Source organism: Ranitomeya variabilis, chromosome 6 (genome assembly GCF_051348905.1).
Source record: "Ranitomeya variabilis isolate aRanVar5 chromosome 6, aRanVar5.hap1, whole genome shotgun sequence".
Lineage (NCBI taxonomy): Eukaryota > Metazoa > Chordata > Amphibia > Anura > Dendrobatidae > Ranitomeya > Ranitomeya variabilis.
The window spans coordinates 427,724,387-427,748,380 of record NC_135237.1 but is presented as its reverse complement, the minus strand read 5'-3'; the positions used below and the strand labels follow the sequence as shown (position 1 = coordinate 427,748,380).

The 23,994-nt window shown below is 44.5% G+C and overlaps 2 protein-coding genes across 3 annotated transcripts in view; one reads left to right on the top strand and one right to left on the bottom strand.

Moving 5' to 3' along the window:
- OSBPL1A (oxysterol binding protein like 1A) overlaps positions 1–12,371 on the bottom strand; it is a 253,732-nt gene extending 241,361 nt beyond the window's left edge. The window contains exon 1 of the mRNA XM_077270363.1: positions 12,173–12,371. The gene's annotated coding sequence lies outside the window, so the exon portion shown is untranslated. The remainder of the gene's footprint in view (positions 1–12,172) is intronic.
- Positions 12,372–22,327: 9,956 nt separating this feature from the next.
- The window catches only part of IMPACT (impact RWD domain protein), a 47,189-nt gene continuing 45,522 nt past the window's right edge, over positions 22,328–23,994 (top strand). Inside the window, exon 1 of one of the 2 annotated variants that reach the window (XM_077270369.1) lies at positions 22,328–22,560. In XM_077270369.1, the coding sequence (XP_077126484.1) occupies positions 22,348–22,560 (213 nt within the window). In that variant the 5' untranslated portion in view covers positions 22,328–22,347. Of the gene's footprint in view, positions 22,561–22,580; positions 22,665–23,994 lie in introns of those variants that run through there. The other variant, XM_077270370.1, reaches the window with a different exon arrangement.

The following is a 23,994-nucleotide window of genomic DNA, read 5'->3' as shown; positions in this document are numbered from 1 at the left end:
CGCAATCCTGCTATTTGGACAAGACTGGGTGATGGCAACGATAGACCTGAGGGACGCCTATTATCACGTTCCAATCCATCCGGATCACAGGAAGTTCCTCAGGTTCGCAATCTCCCACAACCACAAGATCTCTCACTACCAATTCAATGTCCTTCCCTTCGGAGTATCCTTGGCCCCGAGAGTATTCTCAAAAATCATGAGGGAAACAGTCATCTTCCTCAGTCATCAGGGAATCTACCTGGTCCCTTACCTAGACGATCTTCTTATCATGGCTCCTTCAACGTCGCAGCTGAATCAGGACGTATTAAAAACTCTGGCTATTCTCGAGTCCCTGGGCTGGATCCCGAATCTCCTAAAGTCGGACCTACAGCCTTCCAAGAGGAAGAAATTCCTGGGGATTCTCCTGGATTCAGAGAAAAGGATGTCCTTCCTTCCCGAAAACCGTCAGCACGACCTTTGCCAGAGAATCAAGATTCAAGCAACAAACATCCCCAACTCTGAGGGAATCCATGTCTATTCTAGGGTCCCTAACTTCGTGCACTCAAGCAGTATCCTGGGCCCAGGCACACACTCGGACCCTCCAGACTCACGTTCTCCTACATTCTCGGAGGTATCAGAACACCCTGTCCAGGAGAATCCCTCTTCCCGGACATGTGAAAGCAGCCCTGTCGTGGTGGCTAAAAGGCCGAAACCTTCGGCGAGGGGTAAGTGTTATGATCCTTAATGGCTGAGGATCACAAATAGACCAGCAAGTGAATAAACTAAGGACGAGCTCTAGGGAGATGGTAACTGGACTGATCGTAAATCTAAACCTATCCAACACAACTAGAGGTAGCCGGTGAACGTGCCTAAAAAATTCCTAAAGAGAAAGAAAGACCTCGCTTGCCTCCAGAGAAATAATCCCCAAAGATATAGAAGCCCCCAACAAATATTAACGGTGAAGTAAGAAGAAGGCACATACATAGGGATGAAATCAGATTCAGCAAAAGAGGCCCACTAGTACTAGAAAGCAGAAAATAGAGCAGGGGTCTATGCGATCAATAAAAACCCTTACAAAATATCCATCCTGAGATTTCAAGAACCCACACACCAACTAACGGTGTGTGGGGAGAAACTCAGCCCACTAGAGCAACCAGGAAGCGAGGGAATTACATTTTAGCAAGCTGGACAAGAAAACATGATAAACACTGCTGATCAAAAAATGAGCAAACAAAACTTAGCTTATCCTGGATGGACTGGGAGCAAGGTAGTCAGAAGGAATCTGAGTAGCACTGATTACATCGACAGCCGGCAACAAGTGGAAGTAAAACAGAGCTATATAGGAACCTCCCAGAGGATAACGAACCAGCTGATAGCCAGAGACCAGCAGGATAACAGACAAAGCCACCAGGGGGAGCCCAAAGCAAAAGTCACACCATACCACCAGTGACCACAAGAGGGAGCCTGAAAACAGAGCTCACAACAGTACCCCCCCCTTGAGGAGGGGTCACCGAACCCTCATGAAAACCGCCAGGGCGATCAGGATGAGCCACATGGAAGGCACAAACCAAATCGGCCGCATGAACATCAGAGGCGACAACCCAAGAATTATCCTCCTGACCATAGCCCTTCCATTTAACCAAATACTGGAGCCTCCATCTAGAAATACGAGAATCCAAGATCTTCTCCACCACGTATTCCAATTCTCCCTCAACCAGCACCGGGGCAGGAGGCTCAACCGGAGGAACCACAGGCACCACATACCTCCGCAACAACGAGCGATGGAACACATTATGAATAGCAAATGATGCCGGGAGGTCCAGACGAAATGACACAGGGCCAAGGACTTCCAGAATCCTATAAGGACCGATAAACCGAGGCTTGAACTTAGGAGAGGAGACCTTCATAGGAACGAAGCGAGAAGACAACCACACCAAGTCCCCAACGCGAAGTCGGGGACCCACACAGCGACGGCGGTTGGCAAAGAGCTGAGCCTTCTCTTGAGACAGCTTCAAATTGTCCACCACATGATTCCAAATCTGATACAACCTATCAACCACAACATCCACTCCAGGACAGTCAGAAGGCTCCACCTGACCCGAGGAAAAACGAGGATGAAACCCCGAATTACAAAAAAAAGGAGAAACCAAAGTAGCAGAACTAGCCCGATTATTAAGGGCAAACGCGGCCAACGGCAAAAAAGTAACCCAGTCGTCCTGATCAGCAGAAACAAAACATCTTAAATAAGTCTCCAAGGTCTGATTAGTTCGCTCGGTTTGGCCATTCGTCTGAGGATGGAAGGCCGACGAAAAAGACAAATCAATGCCCAATTTAGCACAAAAGGTCCGCCAAAATCTAGACACAAACTGGGATCCTCTGTCAGAAACAATGTTCTCAGGAATCCCGTACAAACGAACCACATTTTGAAAAAACAGTGGAACCAACTCGGAGGAGGAAGGCAACTTAGGCAAGGGCACCAAATGGACCATCTTAGAAAAACGATCACACACCACCCAGATGACAGACATTCTCTGAGAGACAGGGAGATCTGAAATAAAATCCATGGAAATGTGTGTCCAAGGCCTCTTCGGGACAGGCAAAGGTAACAGCAAACCACTGGCTTGAGAACAGCAAGGCTTAGCCCGAGCACAAATTCCACAAGACTGCACAAAGGAACGCACATCCCGCGACAAGGAAGGCCACCAAAAAGACCTGGCCACCAAGTCTCTGGTACCAAATATTCCAGGATGGCCCGCCAACACCGAAGAATGAACCTCGGAGATGACTCTGTTGGTCCATCTATCCGGGACAAACAGTCTCTCCGGTGGACAGCGATCAGGTCTATCCGCCTGAAACTCTTGCAGCACATGTCGCAAATCTGGGGAGATGGCAGACAAAATCACCCCTTCTCTAAGGATACCAGCCGGCTCTGAATCTCCAGGAGAGTCAGGCACAAAACTCCTAGAAAGAGCATCAGCCTTCACATTCTTCGAACCAGGCAGGTACGAAACCACGAAATCAAAACGAGAGAAAAACAACGACCAACGAGCCTGTCTGGGATTCAGCCGCTTGGCCGACTCGAGGTAAATCAAATTCTTGTGATCAGTCAAGACCACCACACGATGCTTAGCTCCCTCGAGCCAATGTCGCCACTCCTCAAATGCCCACTTCATAGCCAACAACTCCCGATTACCGACATCATAATTCCGCTCGGCAGGCGAAAACTTTCTTGAAAAGAAAGCACATGGCTTCATCACAGAGTCATCGGAGCTTCTCTGCGACAAAACAGCCCCCGCTCCAATCTCGGAAGCATCAACCTCCACCTGGAAAGGAAGTGAGACATCTGGCTGACATAAGACCGGAGCCGAAGAAAACCGGCGCTTCAGCTCCCGAAAGGCCTCCACAGCCGCAGAGGACCAATTAGTCACATCAGAACCTTTCTTGGTCAAATCCGTCAAAGGCTTAACAACACCAGAAAAATTAGCTATGAAGCGACGGTAAAAATTAGCAAAACCCAAGAACTTCTGAAGACTCTTAACAGATGTAGGCTGCGTCCAGTCATGAATAGCCTGAACCTTGACTGGGTCCATCTCAATAGTAGAAGGAGAAAAAATAAAACCTAAAAAAGAAATCTTCTGGACTCCAAAAAGACATTTTGAGCCCTTCACAAATAAAGCATTGTCACGCAGGACCTGAAAGACCATCCTGACCTGCTTAACATGAGACTCCCAATCATCCGAAAAAAACAGAATATCATCCAGATACACAATCATAAACTTATCCAGATATTCACGGAGGATGTCATGCATAAAGGACTGAAAGACTGAAGGAGCATTAGAAAGTCCAAAAGGCATCACCAGGTACTCATAATGGCCTTCAGGCGTATTAAATGCAGTTTTCCATTCATCACCCTGTTTTATACGCACAAGGTTATACGCACCACGAAGATCTATCTTGGTGAACCAACTAGACCCCCTAATGCGAGCAAACAAATCAGTTAACAATGGCAAAGGATACTGAAATTTGACCGTGATTTTATTCAAAAGGCGATAATCAATACAAGGTCTCAGGGAACCATCCTTCTTAGCCACAAAAAAGAATCCTGCACCAAGAGGGGAAGAGGATGGGCGAATATGTCCCTTCTCCAAAGACTCCTTTATATAACTCCGCATGGCAGCATGCTCCAGAACAGATAAATTGAAAAGTCGTCCCTTAGGAAACTTACTACCAGGAATCAAATTTATAGCACAATCACAGTCCCTATGAGGAGGTAGAGAATTGAGTTTGGGCTCCTCAAATACATCCTGGTAGTCTGACAAAAACGTAGGGACTTCAGAAGGAGTGGACGAAGCAATTGACACCACAGGAGTGTCACCATGAATTCCCTGACAACCCCAACTTGACACAGACATAGCTTTCCAATCCAGGACTGGATTATGAGTCTGCAACCATGGTAGACCCAACACGACGACATCATGCAAATTATGCAATACAAGAAAGCGAATCACCTCCTGATGAACAGGAGTCATGCACATGGTCACTTGTATACAAGGTTAAAACACAGCAAAAACCACAAATATAGAGAATATATCTCATATATATAGTTCTCAATACAGAGATGAAAAAATTCTTGGTTTACTGTGTAGATTGGTGACCACCGCCACCTAGTGGAAGAAAAGACCCAAAACACCCTAAAGGATTACCAGAAAATATCAGAACAAAGATCTTTATTTTGAATATATAATTCATATACAGGAGTAACAACACATAGTAAAATATCATAAAAACTGCATCATATTAAAACCAACCACAGGACCAAAAAAAATAGTTGCATAAAATATGCAGGCCACGATATCCTAGTATATATTATCTGCAGTCCCTCACCCACACTGCTCTAAAATCTAAAGACTCAATTGCAAAGAGATAAAGTGCAAAAAAATTTTTTTGTGCTATACCGTGCCAAAAAAATCACAGAAAATCACAAAAGAGTTCTTTAAAAGTGCAAAATAGTGCTTCTATAGCCACCATGTAGTGTGCTAAATTGCACACAACAATTACTTAAAAGTGCAATAGTGCCCAAAAGGGTATATGTTTATATATATATATTGTGCCAAAAGACAGCAGAAAAGTGCACAGTGTCACAACTAAACCACACATATATGTGCAGGCTGGAGGGGACTAACAATAGTTACCAATGTATTACCTCAAATATGGCCGGGTCCTGTGATGGCGCACCCCTGCGCCATCACAGGACCCGGCCATATTTGAGGTAATACATTGGTAACTATTGTTAGTCCCCTCCAGCCTGCACATATATGTGTGGTTTAGTTGTGACACTGTGCACTTTTCTGCTGTCTTTTGGCACAATATATATATATAAACATATACCCTTTTGGGCACTATTGCACTTTTAAGTAATTGTTGTGTGCAATTTAGCACACTACATGGTGGCTATAGAAGCACTATTTTGCACTTTTAAAGAACTCTTTTGTGATTTTCTGTGATTTTTTTGGCACGGTATAGCACAAAAATTTTTTTTTGCACTTTATCTCTTTGCAATTGAGTCTTTAGATTTTAGAGCAGTGTGGGTGAGGGACTGCAGATAATATATACTAGGATATCGTGGCCTGCATATTTTATGCAACTATTTTTTTTGGTCCTGTGGTTGGTTTTAATATGATGCAGTTTTTATGATATTTTACTATGTGTTGTTACTCCTGTATATGAATTATATATTCAAAATAAAGATCTTTGTTCTGATATTTTCTGGTAATCCTTTAGGGTGTTTTGGGTCTTTTCTTCCACATGGTCACTTGTGTCCAGTACTGAGGTCTATTCGTAGCCAATGGTGTAGAGTCAATTCCCCTTAGTGGAATAGGGAATTTTAAAGGCTCCAAATCAAAACCACAGCGCCTGGCAAATGACCAATCCATCAGACTCAGGGCAGCACCTGAATCTACAAAGGCATTAACCGGGTAAGATGACAGGGAACAAATCAGGGTAACAGACAAAATGAACTTAGGCTGTAAAGTACCAATGGTGACAGATTTATCAACCTTTTTTTTGCGCTTAGAGCATGCTGAGATAACATGAGCTGAGTCACCACAGTAAAAGCACAACCCATTTTGCCGTCTATAATTTTGCCGTTCACTTCTGGTCAGAATTCTGTCACATTGCATAGACTCAGGTGTCTGTTCAGAAGACACCGCCAAATGGTGCACAGGTTTGCGCTCCCGCAACCGCCGATCAATCTGAATGGCCAGAGTCATTGACTCATTCAGACCTGCAGGCGTAGGGAACCCCACCATTACATTCTTAATGGCTTCAGAAAGACCTTCTCTGAAATTAGCAGCCAGGGCACACTCATTCCACTGAGTAAGCACCGACCATTTCCGAAATTTCTGGCAGTACACCTCTGCTTCATCTTGCCCCTGCGAGAGGGCCAATAACGCTTTTTCAGCCTGGTTCTCAAGATTAGGTTCCTCATAGAGCAATCCAAGGGCCAGAAAAAACGCATCTACACTAAGCAATGCAGGATCCCCTGGCGCCAATGCGAAGGCCCAAACTTGTGGGTCACCACGCAAAAAGGAAATGATAATCTTAACTTGCTGAACGGCATCACCAGAGGAACGAGGTTTCAAAGAAAGAAACAACTTACAATTGTTCTTAAAATTCAGGAACCTAGATCTATCTCCAGAAAACAACTCCGGAATAGGTATTCTAGGCTCAGACATAGGACTGTGAACAACAAAATCCAGAATACTTTGAACCCTAGCAGCAAGATGATCCAGACTGGAAGCCAAGCTCTGGACATCCATGTCAGCAGCTGAACTCAGAGCCACACCAAGATTAAGAGGAGGAGAGAAGCTAGCACAGCAGCTAGACACACGGCAACAACAAGAAGAAAAAAAAAATTCTCAAGGCTTCTTTTCTCCTGCTTCTGCCATGCAATTAACACTTTGTGGGCCGGCTGTACCGTTATGATCCTTAATGGCTGAGGATCACAAATAGACCAGCAAGTGAATAAACTAAGGACGAGCTCTAGGGAGATGGTAACTGGACTGATCGCAAATCTAAACCTATCCAACACAACTAGAGGTAGCCGGTGAACGTGCCTAAAAAATTCCTAGACGTCTCGAGCCAGCCTGAGGAACTAGCTACCCCTAAAGAGAAAGAAAGACCTCGCTTGCCTCCAGAGAAATAATCCCCAAAGATAAAGAAGCCCCCAACAAATATTAACGGTGAAGTAAGAAGAAGGCACATACATAGGGATGAAATCAGATTCAGCAAAAGAGGCCCACTAGTACTAGAAAGCAGAAAATAAAGCAGGGGTCTATGCGATCAATAAAAACCCTTACAAAATATCCATCCTGAGATTTCAAGAACCCACACACCAACTAACGGTGTGTGGGGAGAAACTCAGCCCACTAGAGCAACCAGCAAGCGAGGGAATTACATTTTAGCAAGCTGGACAAGAAAACATGATAAACACTGCTGATCAAAAAATGAGCAAACAAAACTTAGCTTATCCTGGATGGACTGGGAGCAAGGTAGTCAGAAGGAATCTGAGTAGCACTGATTACATCGACAGCCGGCAACAAGTGGAAGTAAAACAGAGCTATATAGGAACCTCCCAGAGGATAACGAACCAGCTGATAGCCAGAGACCAGCAGGATAACAGACAAAGTCACCAGGGGGAGCCCAAAGCAAAAGTCACACCATACCACCAGTGACCACAAGGGGGAGCCTGAAAACAGAGCTCACAACAGGTAAGCTGGGATCAGCTCCCTCTGTAAGTGCTCCACACAGATGCCAGTCGAAGAGGTTGGGGTGCCGTGGTGGATCAATCATATTTTCAGGGTCGATGGCCCACAGACATAAGTTCCAGATCCTCCAATCTGAGGGAACTAAAGGCAGTAGAGGAAGCGCTGCTAGCTGCCTCTCACCTCTGATCCAAGGCCGTCATATTCGTGTCTACTCCGATAACGTGACGACTGTGGCTTATCTTCATCACCAGGGGGGCACAAAGTATACCAGTCTGAAACTAGTGGCAGCTCGGATATTTCTCTGGGCAGAGAAACACCTTTCATCTGAAGGGTTCGGACAACACCAAAGCGGATTTCCTCAGCAGGAAAGACGTGCATCCTGGAGAATGGTGCCTGAATCAGGAGGTTTTCCTATCCTTAACCTCGAGATGGGGAACCCCGGAGGTCGACTTGTTTGCGAATTCCCAAAACACAAAGTCAGAAACATAATTCTCCCTCAGCCCTGTGCAGGGTGCTCTGGGAATGGATGCTCTCATTCATCCATCGACCTTCAACTTGGCTTACGCCTTTCCGCCAATTCCGATGTTGTCAAAGACACTGCAGAAAATCCGGTCAGACAGAGTCACAACAATCCTGATCGCCCCATTGTGGCCAGGATGGAGCTGGTACAGCACCTTGAGGGGAATGACCAAGGAAGGTCCCATTCTTCTTCCTCAAAGATCCGATCTCTTCTTCCAAGGTCCCCTCCTTTATCCGGATCTCAAAAAATTGAATCTACCTGCCTGGCTACTGAAACCAACATTCTAAAAGCCAGAGGTCTCTCAGGGTTATCCAAACTCTCCAAAAGAGTAGGAAACCGGTATCTATAACAAAGTATGGAAGAAATTCTCTTCCTGGTGTCTTCCCAGAGTCCCGGATCCCTTCCACCCCAACATCTCTCAAATCCTGGACTTCCTCCAGAAGGGTTTAGATCTTAGACTTTCCCTGAGCACTCTGAAAGTTCAGGTATCGGCCCTCAGTTCCTTTTTTCACCAGGATCTAGCTGGCCACCGCTGGATCAAATAATTCATAACTTCAGCTAGTAGACTTCGTCCTAGTCTCCCTAGTCGGATCCCTCCTTGGGATCTAAATTTAGTACTCAATAGTTTAACTCAACCACCCTTTGAGCCCTTTGTCTTCTCTACCCCTTAAAATCCTAACACTTAAAACGGTGTTCCTAGTCGCTATTACCACAGCTAGGCGCGTAGGAGAATTGCAGGCCTTGTCAATTCAAGAACCTTTTCTATCCATAAATTCTGACAGCATAATCCTACATCTAGAACCTGTCTTTATGCCCAAGGTCGTTTCAGATTTTCATAGGGGTCAGGATGTGGTTTTGCCCTCATTTTGTCCAAACCCTTCCAACGAGAAGGAGGAAAACTTCCATACCTTGGATGTCCACAGGGTAGTTCTCCATTACCTGGAGCAGTCCAAATCTTGGAGGGTCGACCAGAATCTTTTTATCCAATTCTCAGGATAAAATAAAGGGAAGAAGACGGCTAAAAGCACGATTGCAAGCTGGATAAAACAAGCCATCTGCCTTGCATATTTGGCCAAAGATCTCCCTCCGCCGATCTCTCTGAAGGCCCATTCTACCCGGTCGGTCTCCACGTCATGGGCAGCAAGAAGAAACACCTCATCAGAGCAGATATGCAGAGCCGCCACATGGTCTTCTGTTCATACCTTCATCAGACATTACAGGCTGAATGTCAACAGGGATCTGACCTTCAGGCAGACGTGTTCTACATGCTGTGGTCCCTCCCTAAAGAAATTAACGTTGGTATATCTCCAAGGTGACTGTCGTGGAAGGTGACTAGAGAAAATAGAATTAGTCTTACCGGTAATTCGGTTTCAAGGAACCTTCCACGACAGCACTAATTTCCCTCCCTATCTGATATTTCTCTGGATGATTCCTGCACTTTAGTGGTAACTATTCACGCTACTATGGCCAGAAAAAACACTGGAGTTAGCAGGAAGGGGAGGGTTATTTAACCTCTTTGTGTTCCTGTCCCCCATTAGGGTGGGGAGACATCCTCCTAGGTGACTGTCGTGGAAGGTTCCTAGAAACCGAATTACCGGTAAGACTAATTCTATTTTTCAGTCACGGTCAGTCAGTGTGGTTTTGAAATTATACACTCACAGGATTGCGAATGATTGCCGTGACTGGCCTGGCGTCACAGCAAAGACATAGCAAATCCCATTTGTGCGCCCTGCCCATCCACTATGAAGCTGGGGCTGTACACCCAGAGTCAGTGCGCATGCCGGGGAGCAGATGGGCAGGGCGCATGGGCGGGATTTTCTACGTGGTTGCCATGACGTCAGGCCAATCAATCGCAATCCTGTGAGTGTGCATAATTTCAAAACCACACTGACTGATCGTGACAGAAAAGCTAAAATCGCTGCTCCTAAGACTGAAAGAAAAGGGGTGTGAGGGAATCCTCTAATGATATAAAGGGATTTTTAAGCCTAATACTGGGATCTTTTCTTTGAAAAAACATGTTAGCGATGCACATTTCATCACTAACAGCACACTGGCCCAGTTTAATAGCTTAAGACGAGGCGACGGGTTCTCTTTTAAATTAGAAAAATAAGTGCATTACTGAGTTTCAGAGAAATCATAGGCCCTGCTTCATCAAACTTCATGAAGATTATAATTCCATTTTATTAAAAACATGAATAAAACATTAAAGGGCACCTGTCACCCCGTTTTTTCAGTATGAGATAAAAATACTGTTAAATAGGGCCTGAGCTGTGCATTACAACAGTGTATTTTGTGGACCCCGATTCCCCACCTATGCTGCCAAAATACGTTACCAAAGTAACCGTTTTCGCCTGTCAATCAGGATGGTCTGGTCAAAAGGGCGTGGTGTCTTCCCCCAGATCTTGCTTAGTTTTCCGTTGGTGGCGTAGTGGTTTGCGCATGCCCAAGGTCCCGAATCCACTGCACAGGGGAGTTAACAGAGCGCGATGTGCACTATTTCATTGGTGATCGGTGGGGGCGGCCATCTTCCTTTGGCCGCGCGTGCACAGAAGCGGCGCTCTGCTGGCCGCGGCTTCAGGAAAATGGCCGCGGGATGCCGCGCGTGCGCAGATGGAGATCGCGGCGGCCATTTTCCTGAAGCCGAGATGCGAACTCTGCTTCAGGAAAATGGCCGCCGCGATCTCCATCTGCGCACGCGCGGCATCAAGCGGCCATTTTCCTGAAGCCGCGGCCAGCAGAGCGCCACTTCTGCGCACGCGCGGCCAAAGGAAGATGGCCGCCCCCACCAATGAAATAGTGCACATCGCGCTCTTTTAACTCCCCTGTGCAGTGGATTCGGGACCTTGGGCATGCTCAAACCACTACGCCACCAACGGAAAACTAAGCAAGATATGGGGGAAGACACCACGCCCTTTTGACCAGACCAGCCTGATTGACAGGCGAAAACGGCTACTTTGGTAACGTATTTTGGCAGCATAGGTGGGGAATCGGGGTCCACAAAATACACTGTTGTAATGCACAGCTCAGGCCCTATTTAACAGTATATTTATCTCATACTGAAAAAACGGGGTGACAGGTGCCCTTTAAAAATTCAGATGAGAAATGAAAGAGCATACATGATAACCTGAAGTGTTGTGGACTACAGCGAGTCCTTAGTTATAGGTATACTTGGCATTTCCCAACTAATATATACCCTTTTTCTCTCCCAAAAATAATTTCTCATCATCTGAGCACATATATTGAGGAGTGTTTCCCAAAATCTTAGGGTATGTACACGCAACGTCGTTTTCAGGCAGATCCTCTCCGTATCCACTGTAATAAAAAACAACAGGCTTTTCAGAAGGTCAGTCTTTTGAGCTTCTTTGAACGACGTCAGGTTTTCAAAGCCGCCAAGTGGTTAAAGAAAGTGAGCTCATCATATGTGAAGCGGCTTCTGTTTGGAAACCATTCACTGCTTTAAAGGGAATTTGTCAGCAGGTTTTTGCTGCCTCATCTGAGAGCTGCTTCATGTAGGAAAAGAAAAGCTGAATCCAGCAATGTATCACATAGATTACTGGATTCAGCTGTTCTCACACAGAGCTTTTAGATTTCGCAATGAAGCAGAGCTGAGAAAGCTGCCCCCACCCACACCAGACTCGGTATATACAATGTCCATAGACAGTGAGCTGCCTGTCACAGGAGGGGGCGCAGTCACACCAGGAGGCATGGTGCTGCTGGGTCACAGCAAATATAAGCTCTTGGTGCTAATACAATCATTGCATGCAAACAAAACCTGAGAGCTTGATAAGAGATGATGTCTTCAGATTACACAGCAAAAACACAAGTCAAGAAAGAAAAGAAAAACAGGCAAAGACGTCACAAAAAAAATGCTAAGAGAACTGCTCTAAGACACCTCATGTACACATACCTTTAGCACAGTGATTACTCTGGGGCAGATTTCAGAATGATTTGTTATAGCATTGGCAAACTGGGGTTGGTCAACCAGTATAGTAACATCAGTGTGGTAATATCACATGCTGGCTATTTGAGTGGCCTGCCTGATCCGTAAGAGTAAGGACCACTCATTGACTGTACAGCGGGGTGGCCAACCAGAAAATTCAGACAACCTGTAAAAAAATGATAGAAGATAAAAAAAATCCCTTAAATAAATACAGACCAAGATATGACCCTTTTACAAGTACGTATACTGTAACTGTCACGGCTCCCGGGTATTACTGCTGCAGGGAGAGCTGCACACAGCAGCAAGGGAGCTAAGCAAAACGCCAGGTTACTAACCAGGTAAGAAACAGGACCTGAACCATGTGACAGAGTGGGAGGCGGTTGGGGGCGGAGCCAGATGCCATACACACAGGAGAATAGTCAAACAAGCTAAGATCAGAACCAGGGGATCACGAAGTATCAAAGGGGAGAGACGGGATTGTCAGAAGAGAAGCCAGAGGTCAGAAATCCAAAAGAACAAATGAGCAGAGTAACGCACATAGAGCATGGAACACAAATGCAAACCGAGCACACACTCCAGAGGTCAGGCACACAGACAAGACGTAAGTATAGCTGACAGGCAATCCTAGTCTGTAGTGAGTATAAATACCCCTCCCAGATCCAAAAGGAGGCCAGCAAAATTAACCCTGAGAGAACAGGACATTAACCATGTCCTAACGATGACAATAACAAGCCGAACCCCTAAATAAATACTGACTCCAGAATTCATACTCATTTCTACTCGATCCTGTATTCTTCATTTTAGATGATGCTACAGAAAATGTGTTCACACTGGCACCTGACCTTAGAACATTTTCTGCGTTTGTCTTATGAAATGAATAGGACTTCCAGCAGGGCTGTGGCGCCATAACACTTCACAGCTCTTTTGGGATTGCTATAGGGTTATGTGAGAGTTTATACTGAGATACTCTGAGGTTGCGCGGTTGCTCCGGCCCCTTTTCCCAGTGGTTGTCCTAATCTTTGTTTTCAAGCAGGCAGTGCACAACCTCTGCTGTGAATCATTGGCTGCAGTAGTTCCTTGCTATACAAGTTGCCAGCAATGTTAGGCTTGTTAACCCCATAGTGACCGAGCCAATTTTGACTTTAACGATCAGGCCAATTTTTACAATTCTGACCAGTGTCACTTTATGAGGTTAGAGCTCTGGAACACTTCAACATAATTATTCTAAGATTGTTTTTTCGTGACATATTGTACTTCATGGCAGTGGTAAAATTTCTTTGATATAACTTGCGTTTATTAAAAAAAAACTAAACGGAAATTTAGCAAAAATGTTGAAAATTTTGCAATTTTCAAACTTTTAATTTTTGTGCCCTTAAATCAGAGGATGGTGTCACACAAAATAGTTAATAAATAACATTTCCCACATGTCTACTTTACATCAGCACAATTTTGGAAACATAATTTGTTAGGACGTTATAAGAGTTAAAATTTGACCGGTGATTTGTCATTTTTCCAACAACATTTACAAAACCATTTTTTTAGGGACCACCACACATTTGAAGTGAGTTTGGGGGGGTCAATATAACAGAAAATACCCAAAACACCATTCTAAAAACTGCACCCCCAAGGTGCTCAAAACCACATTCAAGAAGTTTATTATCCCTTCAGGTGCTTCACAAAAACTAAAGCAATGTGGAAGGAAAAAATTACCATTTTACTTTTTTCACAAAAAATTTACTTTAGGCCCAAACTTTTTTATTTTCTCAAGGGTATCAGGAGAAAATAGACCACAAAATTTGTTGTGCAATTTCTCCTGAGTACACCGATAGCCCGTATGTGGGCAAAAGCCACTGTTTTGGTGCATGGCAGGACTCATAAGGTAGGGAGTACCGTTTGACTTTTTGAATGCAAAATTGGCTAGAATCAACGACAGGTGCCATGTCGCGTTTGGAAACACCCTGATGTACCTAAATGGTGGAAACCCCCCCCCCAATTATAACTCCAAGCCTAACAGAGCCCTAACCCCAACACACCCCTAACCCTAATCCCAACCCTAACAGTAATCACAATCCTAACCCCAACACCACAACCGTAACCCCATCCCTAACCCCAACATAACCCTAGCTCTAACCCTAGCCCTAAGGCTGTGTGCACACGTTCCGGATTTTTCGGGTTTTTTCGCGCATTTTTTTCGCAACCAAAACGCTTAAAAAAACGCATACATATGCATCCCATCATTTATAATGGTTTCCGCAATTTTTGTGCATGTTGCATATTTTTCCTTGGAAAAAAACACATGCAGAAAAAAAAACGCAACATGTTCATTAATTTCGCGGATTTTAAGCGGATTTCCCACTATATTATTGCATTGGGAACCTCCGGAATAAAACGCGAAAAATCAGCGCAAAATACGAGATAAAAACACGACAAAAACGCGTGCAGAATTCCTGCGGAAAACCTCATGATTTTCTCAGGAACTTTCTGCATACTTTCCGGACGTGTGCACATATCCTAATGGAAAAGTGGAAAAAAAATACATTTTTTAAATGTTATTATTTTTACCTAAGGGGGTGATAAAGGGGGGGTTGATTTACTATTTTTTTTTATTTTGATCACTGTGATAGTCTATAACAGTGATCAAAATGAACCAATAGGAAAAATCTATTGTTGCCAAGTACCGTCCGGCAGATCTCGGCAGGCACACTCCGCATGCGCCCGCCATTTTCTTCCGGCAAGATGACGTGGAGTGCCAGGGGACGGAGCCGGAGCATCCGGGGAGGGCAGAGGTACCGGGGGGCATGGGGGACCCCATTTCTCTCTCCTCTAGTATGCTAGATCGTATCAGAAGAGAAATGAATGGAAAATCTGACTTTTCGCTGAATAACGGCGATCACAAGCCTGAGGATGGTAAAAACCGACCTGAATCATCTCAGCTACCCCGGTAGCCAAGACTCCGGAGATTTTCCGACGCTGGGGGGCCGCTATACCCTTATTTCTTAGACCGGCGTCACACTCAGCGTAGGGAAATACGGTCCGTATTTTACATGCGTAATACACAGAAATGTTCCCAAAATAGTGATCCGTATGTCATCCGTAGGCAGGGTGTGGCAGCATATTTTGCGCATGTAAACCTCCGTATGTAATCTGTATGGCATCCGTACAGCGAGATTTTCTCGCCAGCTTGCAAAACGGACATACAATGGATCCATGGGCTCATATATTCATGAAAACATATATACAGTCTATATATATATATATATATATATATATATATATATATCAGTGAGACACACACACATATATATATATTTATATTTAATACAGCGCTAGATAGCTTAAAAGCCGGTAATTCAATTGCCGGCTTTTGCTATCTCCTTCCAAAACCCGACAGGATATGAGACATGGTTTACATACAGTAAACCATTTTATATCCCTTATTTTTTTACATACAGTTAGGTCCATATATATTTGGACAGAGACAACATTTTTCTCATTTTGGTTATAGACATTACCACAATGAATTTTAAACAAAACAATTCAGATGCAGTTGAAGTTCAGACTTTCAGCTTTCATTTGAGGGTATCCACATTAAAATTGGATGAAGGGTTTAGGAGTTTCAGCTACTTAACATGTGCCACCCTGTTTTTAAAGGGACCAAAAGTAATTGGACAGATTCAATAATTTTAAATAAAATGTTCATTTCTAGTACTTGGTTGAAAACCCTTTGTTGGCAATGACTGCCTGAAGTCTTGAACTCATGGACATCACCAGACGCTGTGTTTCCTCCTTTTTGATGCTCTGCCAGGCCTTCACTGCGGTGGTTTTCAGTTGCTGTTTGTTTGTGGGCCTTTCTGTCTGAAGTTTAGTCTTTAACAAGTGAAATGCATGCTCAATTGGGTTGAGATCAGGCGACTGACTTGGCCATTCAGGAATATTCCACTTCATTGCTTTAATAGACTCCTGGGTTGCTTTGGCTTCATGTTTTGGGTCATTGTCCATCTGTAGTATGAAACGACGACCAATCAGTTTGGCTGCATTTGGCTGGATCTGAGCACACAGTATGGCTCTGAATACCTCAGAATTCATTTGGCTGCTTCTGTCCTGTGTCACATCATCAATAAACACTAGTGACCCAGTGCCACTGGCAGCCATGCATGCCCAAGCCATCACACTGCCTCCGCCGTGTTTTACAGATGATGTGGTATGCTTTGGATCATGAGCTGTACCACGCCTTCGCCATACTTTTCTCTTTCCATCATTCTGGTAGAGGTTGATCTTGGTTTCATCTGTCCAAAGAATGTTCTTCCTGAACTGTGCTGGCTTTTTTAGATGTTTTTTAGCAAAGTCCAGTCTAGCCTTTTTATTCTTGACACTTATGAGTGGCTTGCACCGTGCAGTGAACCCTCTGTATTTACTTTCATGCAGTCTTCTCTTTATGATAGATTTGGATATTGATACGCCGACCTCCGGGAGAGTGTTGGTCACTTGTTTGGCTGTTGTGAAGGGGTTTCTCTTCACCATGGAGATTATTCTGCGATCACCCACCACTGTTGTCTTCCGTGGGCGCCCAGGTCTTTTTGCATTGATGAGATCACCAGTGCTTTCTTTCCTTCTCAGGATGTACCAAACTGTACATTTTGCCACTCCTAATATTGTAGCAATTTCTCGGATGGGTTTTTACTCTGTTTTCACAGCTTAAGAATGGCTTGTTTCACCTTCATGGAGAGCACTTTTGACCGCATGTTTACTTCATAGGAAAACCTTCCAAATGCAAGCACCACACCTCAAATCAACTCCAGGCCTTTTATCTGCTTAGTTGAGAATGACATAATGAAGGGATTGCCTACACCTGTCCATGAAATAGCCTTGGAGTCAATTGTCCAATTACTTTTGGTCCCTTTAAAAAACAGGGTGGCACAGGTTAAGGAGCTGAAACTCGTAAACTCTTCATCCAATTTTAATATGGATACCCTCAAATGAAAGCTGAAAGTCTGAACTTCAACTGCATCTGAATTGTTTTGTTTAAAATTAAATTGTGGTAATGTCTATAACCAAAATGAGAAAAATGTTGTCTCTGTCCAAATATATATGGACCTAACTGTATTCCTTATTAGTAATGTTCCAAGTGTCTGTGTGCAAAATTTTGGGGCTCTAGCTGTTAAAATAAAGGGTTAAATCACAGAAAAAATGGGCGTGGGCTCCCGCGCATTTTTCTCCGTCAGAGTGGGAAAGCCAGTGACTGAGGGCAGATATTTATAGCCTAGGGAGGTACCATGGTTATAGGACCCCCCGGCTAAAAACATCTGCCCCCAGCCACCCCAGAAGAGGCACATCTGTAAGATGCGCCTATTCTGGCACTTGGCCACTCTCTTCCCACTCCGGTGTAGCAGTGGGATATGGGGTAATAAAGGGTTAATGTCACCTTGCTATTGTAAGGTGACATTAAGGTTGAACTCGAGCATGGGAATTTTTCTGATTACCGTATATACTCGAGTATAAGCCGAGATTTTCAGCCCAAATTTTTGGGCTGAAAGTGCCCCTCTCGGCTTATACTCGAGTCACGGTCGGCGGTGGGGTCGGCGGGTGAGGAGGAGAGGGCGCTGAGGCATACTCACCTAGTCCCGGCGCTCCTGGCGCTCCCCTGCCTGTCACACTGTCTACGGGTGCCGCATCTCTTTCCCTGTTCAGCGGTCACGTGGGACCGCTCATTAGAGAAATGAATATGGACTCCACTCCCATAGGGGTGGAGCCGCAAATTCATTTCTCTAATCAGCGGTGCCAGTGACCGCTGACAGAGGAAGAGCTGCGGCACCCGAAGACAGTGTGACAGGCAGGGGGAGCGCCAGGAGCGCCGGGACTAGGTGAGTATTTTATATTCACCTGTCCACGTTCCACCCGCCGGGCGCCGCTCTGTCTTCCCGTCCACTGGCTCTGACTGTTCAGGTCAGAGGGCGCGATGACGCATATAGTGTGCGCGCCGCCCTCTGCCTGATCAGTCAGTGCAGAGAGACGCGGGGACGGGACGCTGAGGAGCTGCAAGCAAGAGAGGTGAGTATGTGTTTTTTTTTTTTTATTGCAGCAGCAGCGTTATATATGGCACAGATTTATGTGGAGTATCTATGGGGCAACGGTGCAGAGCACTATATATGGCACAGATTTATATGGCACATCTATGGGGCAACGGTGCAGAGCATTATATATGGCACAGATTTATATGGCACATCTATGGGGCAACGGTGCAGAGCATTATATATGGCACATCTATGGGGCAACAATGAACAGTGCAGAGCATATATGGCACAGCTTAATAAGGAGCATCTATGGGGCAATAATGAACAGTGCAGAGCATATATGGCACAGCTTTATAAGGAGCATCTATGGGGCCATAATGAACAGTGCAGAGCATATATGGCACTGCTTTATATGGAGCATCTATGGGGCCATAATGAACAGTGCAGAGCATATATGGCACTGCTTTATAAGGAGCATCTATGGGGCCATAATGAACAGTGCAGAGCATATATGGCACTGCTTTATAAGGAGCATCTATGGGGCAATAATGAACAGTGCAGAGCATATAAGGCACAGCTTAATAAGGAGCATCTATGGGGCAATAATGAACAGTGCAGAGCATATATGGCACTGCTTTATATGGAGCATCTATGGGGCCATAATGAACGGTGCAGAACATTGTATATGGGGCATCTATGGGGCCATAATGAATGGTGCAGAGCAATGGCACAGCTTTATAAGGAGCATCTATGGGGCCATAATGACTGGTGCAGAGCATTCTATAAGGCACAGCTATATATGGAGCATCTATGGGGCAATAATCAACGGTATGGAGCATTATATATGGCACAGCTTTATATGGAACCTCCTTTGGGGCAATAATGAACGGTATATTTTTATTTTTGAAATTCACCGGTAGCTGCTGTATTTTCCACCCTAGGCTTATACTCGAGTCAATAAGTTTTCCCAGTTTTTTGTGGCAAAATTAGGGGGGTCGGCTTATACTCGGGTCGGCTTATACTCGAGTATATACGGTATTTTCTCACGCTCGAGTTCATCTGAGGTTATGCCAGCAGGGGGCACAGCACCGCAAGTTTTGGTAGCTACGTTCCCCTGCTTCCCATTCATTCCCCAGATTTTACAGCCAGGAGCACAGCTGCATTAGCAGAGCTCCTTCTTGTAAAATTATTTAACCCCTTCAGATGGATTTACAGCGTGGGACAAGACTGAACGACGGAAGGTATAGGATATTGTTGACTTTTTTATTTTAACTTTGTTTCAGGTGACAAGGGTCTTCAATTGGATTTATAGTATAATAAACTATTACAACACCCCGTGTCTTTATTTCAATAAAATACTTTTTTCCTAATGTGTGTGTGCTTTATTAACCATTTACTACTATTGGATTAATAATGGATAGGTGTCTTATTGACATCTCTCCATTATTAATCTGGCTTAATGTCACCTTACAATAGCAAGGTGACATTAACCCTTTATTACCCCTTTTTTACCCCATAATCCACCGCTACACGGGAGTGGGAAGAGAGGCTAAGTGCCAGAATAGGCGAATCTTCCAGATGTGCCTTTTCTGGGGTGGCTGGGGGCAGATGTTTTTAGCCGGGGGGGGGGGGGTCCTATAACCATGGTACCTCCCTAGGCTATTAATATCTGCCCTCAGTCACTGGCTTTCCCTCTCTGGTGGAGAAAATTGCGCTGGAGCCCATGACAAGTTTTTCCGTGATTTAATCCTTTATTTTAACAGCTAGAGCCCCAAAATTTTGCACACAGACACTTGGAACATTACTAATGAGGAATATGTAAAAAAAATAAGGGATATGAAATGGTTTATTGTATGTAAACCATGTCTCATATCCTGTCGGGTTTTGGAAGGAGATAGCAAAAGCCGGCAATTGAATTACCAGCTTTTCTGCTATCTAGCGCTGTATGAAATATATATATATATATATATATATATATATATATATATGTGTGTGTGTGTCTCACTGACACTTCTCGCAAGTCACACTGTTGGCCCGTTTGTAATCCGTATTTTTCTCGCCCCCATTTTTCATTGGCGGATTTTTTGCGCAATACGCTGACAAACGCAGCATGCTGCGATTTTCTACAGCTGTACAAGACTGTAAAATACGGATGCGTAAAATATGCCAGATAGGAGCTGCCCCATAGAGAATCATTGTACCATGTGCAATGCGTATTTTCTGCGCCTCTCATATGTCCGTAAAACTCACTAGTGTGATGCCGGCCTTAGCGCCGTTAAAAAGCGTACAGGCGGTCATTAATAGGTTAAACATTCTGCCACTGGAAGACCAGACTTAGAAAGGGAGTAAGTAGTATTTTTTTATTTGTTTTGTCAAACAATATTAGCATCTTTTTGTTTCCAGAAATAGACCCACCCTTTTAATGTACTCTGTTAGGCACCATTCACATGTCCATGTGTGCAGTACTTGTGACATCCGTTTTTACAGATGTCACTGCTCAGTGTTGTTCCAGTGGCTGCGCTCAGCGGTCACATCACTGATGTCACCGCACCCCACAGTCTCCCGATGTCTGGGATTGTCGTGGGGCTCTCCTTGTTATGGATTTATGGCGGTCCCCTTTGGATTATTATTATTATTATTTTTTTTTAATAGTATTAAATGGTTAAAAGAGGGTCAGAGAGTGCTTTTTACAATTAAATGACTTTGTTGTGTGGGTGTGTTTATTTCTTTTGACTATGGGGTTAGTAATGGGGATGTCTGACACACAAATCTTTATCACCACTCTGCAGGATACTGCGTGCCCCATTATGTGCAGGGGAACTTCATACTGTGTGGAGGAGCTGTAGGAACATCATACCGTGTGGGACCATCACACTATTTTGGGGTTGTGGAGGCGTCATATCACGTGGGGGCTGTGAGGCCATCATACTGTGTGGGTGAGCTGTGGGGGGTCTCATACTGTATACAGGGGGCTGCAAAATGACCAGAACAACTGATGTGTGTACATGAAAGAATGAATGGGGCCATGCATCGTGAGATTTTGAGTGCAAACCTCCTTCCATCAGCAAGGGCATTGAAGATGAAACGTGGATGGGTCTTTCAGCATGACAATTATCCTAAGCACACCGCCGGGGCAATGAAAGAGTGGCTTCATAAGAAGCATATGAAGGTCCTGGAGTGGCCTAGCCAGTCTCCAGATCTCAACTCCATAGAAACCTTTGGAGGGAGTTGAAAGTCCGTGTTGGCCAGTGACAGGCCCAAAACATCACTGCTCTAGAGGAGATCTGCATGGAGGAATGGGCCAACATACCACCAACAGTGTGTGCCAACCTTGTGACGACTTACAGAAAACGTTTGACCTCTGTCACTGCCAACAAAGAATATATAACAAAATATTGAAATGAACGTTTGTTAATGACCAAATACTTATTTTCCACCATGATTTCCAAAATAAATCTTGCCAAATCAGACAAGGTGATTTTCTGGATTTTTTTCTCATTTTGACTCTCATAGTTATGGTCTACTCTACCTATGATGTCAACTACAGGCCTCTCTCATCTTTTTAGGTGGGAGAACTTGCGCAATTGGTGGCTGACTAAATACTTTTTTTCCCCACTATATGTGTTAAGGAATTGGGGTGCCTCATATTGTTTCTGGAGGAACTGTGGGGACGTTATACTCTGTAGGCATCACTGTATGTTATGCTGCTGTTATACTGCAGAGCTATGGAAACATCATACTGTGTGTGGTGGGTACTGTGGGGGAATTCACTGTTTGGTTTTACATCGGTAAGAGGCTTCAATAGAGACGACATGACTGTATAAGTGTCTCAATGCATAGCCCACTCCCTAAGGTAGGCCTTATGCGTCTACTCCACAGGCCCATTTAGGACTTCTGCCAGGGGGCCCATGATTTCTCGGCCCTGTGGGCTCTGGCACTCGCCTGTGCTGGCACTGGGTTTAGGTAGACTTCTGAAATATAAACTAGGGGGCAACGTTCGTGATAGCAATGTCTAGGCACAGGAGACTGGGGGGTATTTTTTAATTGTTCCAGTAAGTACTGCACATGGACAGTTGAATGAGTTGAATTAGCTATGTACAGGACCACCTGGGACAGCCCATTTCCACTAGGATGCCGAGGCTGCCATTTAGCCACCATCAATCACATACATTCAGTGACACAAGCAGCACATCGTACAGGAGCATGGTTGCTGAGCGCACACTGAAAACCTTCATAGGCGACGAGCGCCACCTAGTGGTGAAGTCTTGCACTGCCGCTGCACTTTCACAGGAAACACATGCAGGCTCCATGGCTGACACGGAAGAGGAAAACTTACAAAGCCAAGTGAGTGACAGCGTGGCGGACGGGCAGTGCGGGACCAGACGTGTTATACTGTAATGGGGGAGCTTGTTGTAAAAATCCACGGACACCCTGAGCTTGTTTGGACTGTGAGGACGTGCAGGTTATGAGGTGGTGGTCACACTGTGCAGTATTTACCTAAATAAAATCAGCGTGTTAACTATGGGAAAAAGGGAAAGGCCAGACCCAATGTCTGCAGATCAGTATTGGATAGAAGTGCTGATCCTGTACACAGAGATGTCAGCCCTCAGATCCCAGCAATATGTGCTGTCCTGCTGCCGTCACACCGGCCTTAGGGTATAATGGCACCTGTGTGATTCTCCATTGCTGCCCCCAGCCCTGGCACGCAAACCCACCAGCCCCAATCCTAGAGCACCCCCACTCAATCAGTGAATTTGGCTTTACTTTGTCATGCCCCTCAAAACTCTCTTAACCCCTTCCTGATACTTGCAGTATATATATATATATATATATATATATATATATATATATATATATATATATATATATATATATATATATATGTCATGGAAGGGACGGACATCCCAACCAGTATATATACGTCATGGCGATTGCCTGCACACTTCTAACTGCGAGCGATGGCCAGCGGGTGTTCAGCGAACAACTCCATTGACGGCTCTTACTGCCAGGATCCCTGCAGTTTACCCTCCTAAATGCTGCGATCAATATCAATCGCATTTATTAAGGCAGGGAGAGTGAGGGGGTCCCTCTCCCCTCTGATCGGCGCCCACGCTACGTCATCATGAGGGACCGAACATTGCCAGGGTGAATCCAGGTCACCAGGCTAGCAGCAGCTTCTTAGACCATGGTCAGAGCATATTTTAACAAGCTTGTGTGAGAGCAAAATTGACGGTTTTAAGGTGTTCCATAGAGGGACTAAGTAAAAGAAAAATTGTAAAAAAAAAAAAATTAAAATCACAAAATAATAATTAGTATATATTTACCCATAAATAATTATTTTTATGTAAAAAAAAAAAGTACACGTATTTGGTATTACCATGTTCGAAACGACCCGACCTATACTGTTTTTACACTAGTGAACCCTTTCAGTGAACACCGTAAAAAAAAAAGGAAATAGACTGTGATATCGCTGAAAACTTCATCTTGTTCCGTAAAAATCAAGCCCCCACACAGCTCCATTAGTGGAAAAATAAAAAAGTTATACCTCTCGGAATAAAGGGATGCAAAAATAATTATTTTTTATATAAAATAGTTTTTACTGTGTAAAAGCGCCAAAACATAAGAAAAGATATAAATAAGATATCGCTGTACTCATACTGACACTAAGAATAAAGCTGCCTTAGGCTAGGTTCAGATTGCGTTAGTGGGTGGTCGCTAACGGACAGCGTTGCACGGCGAAAATGTCGCAATTAACGCCGTGCAACGGGTCCGTTAGCG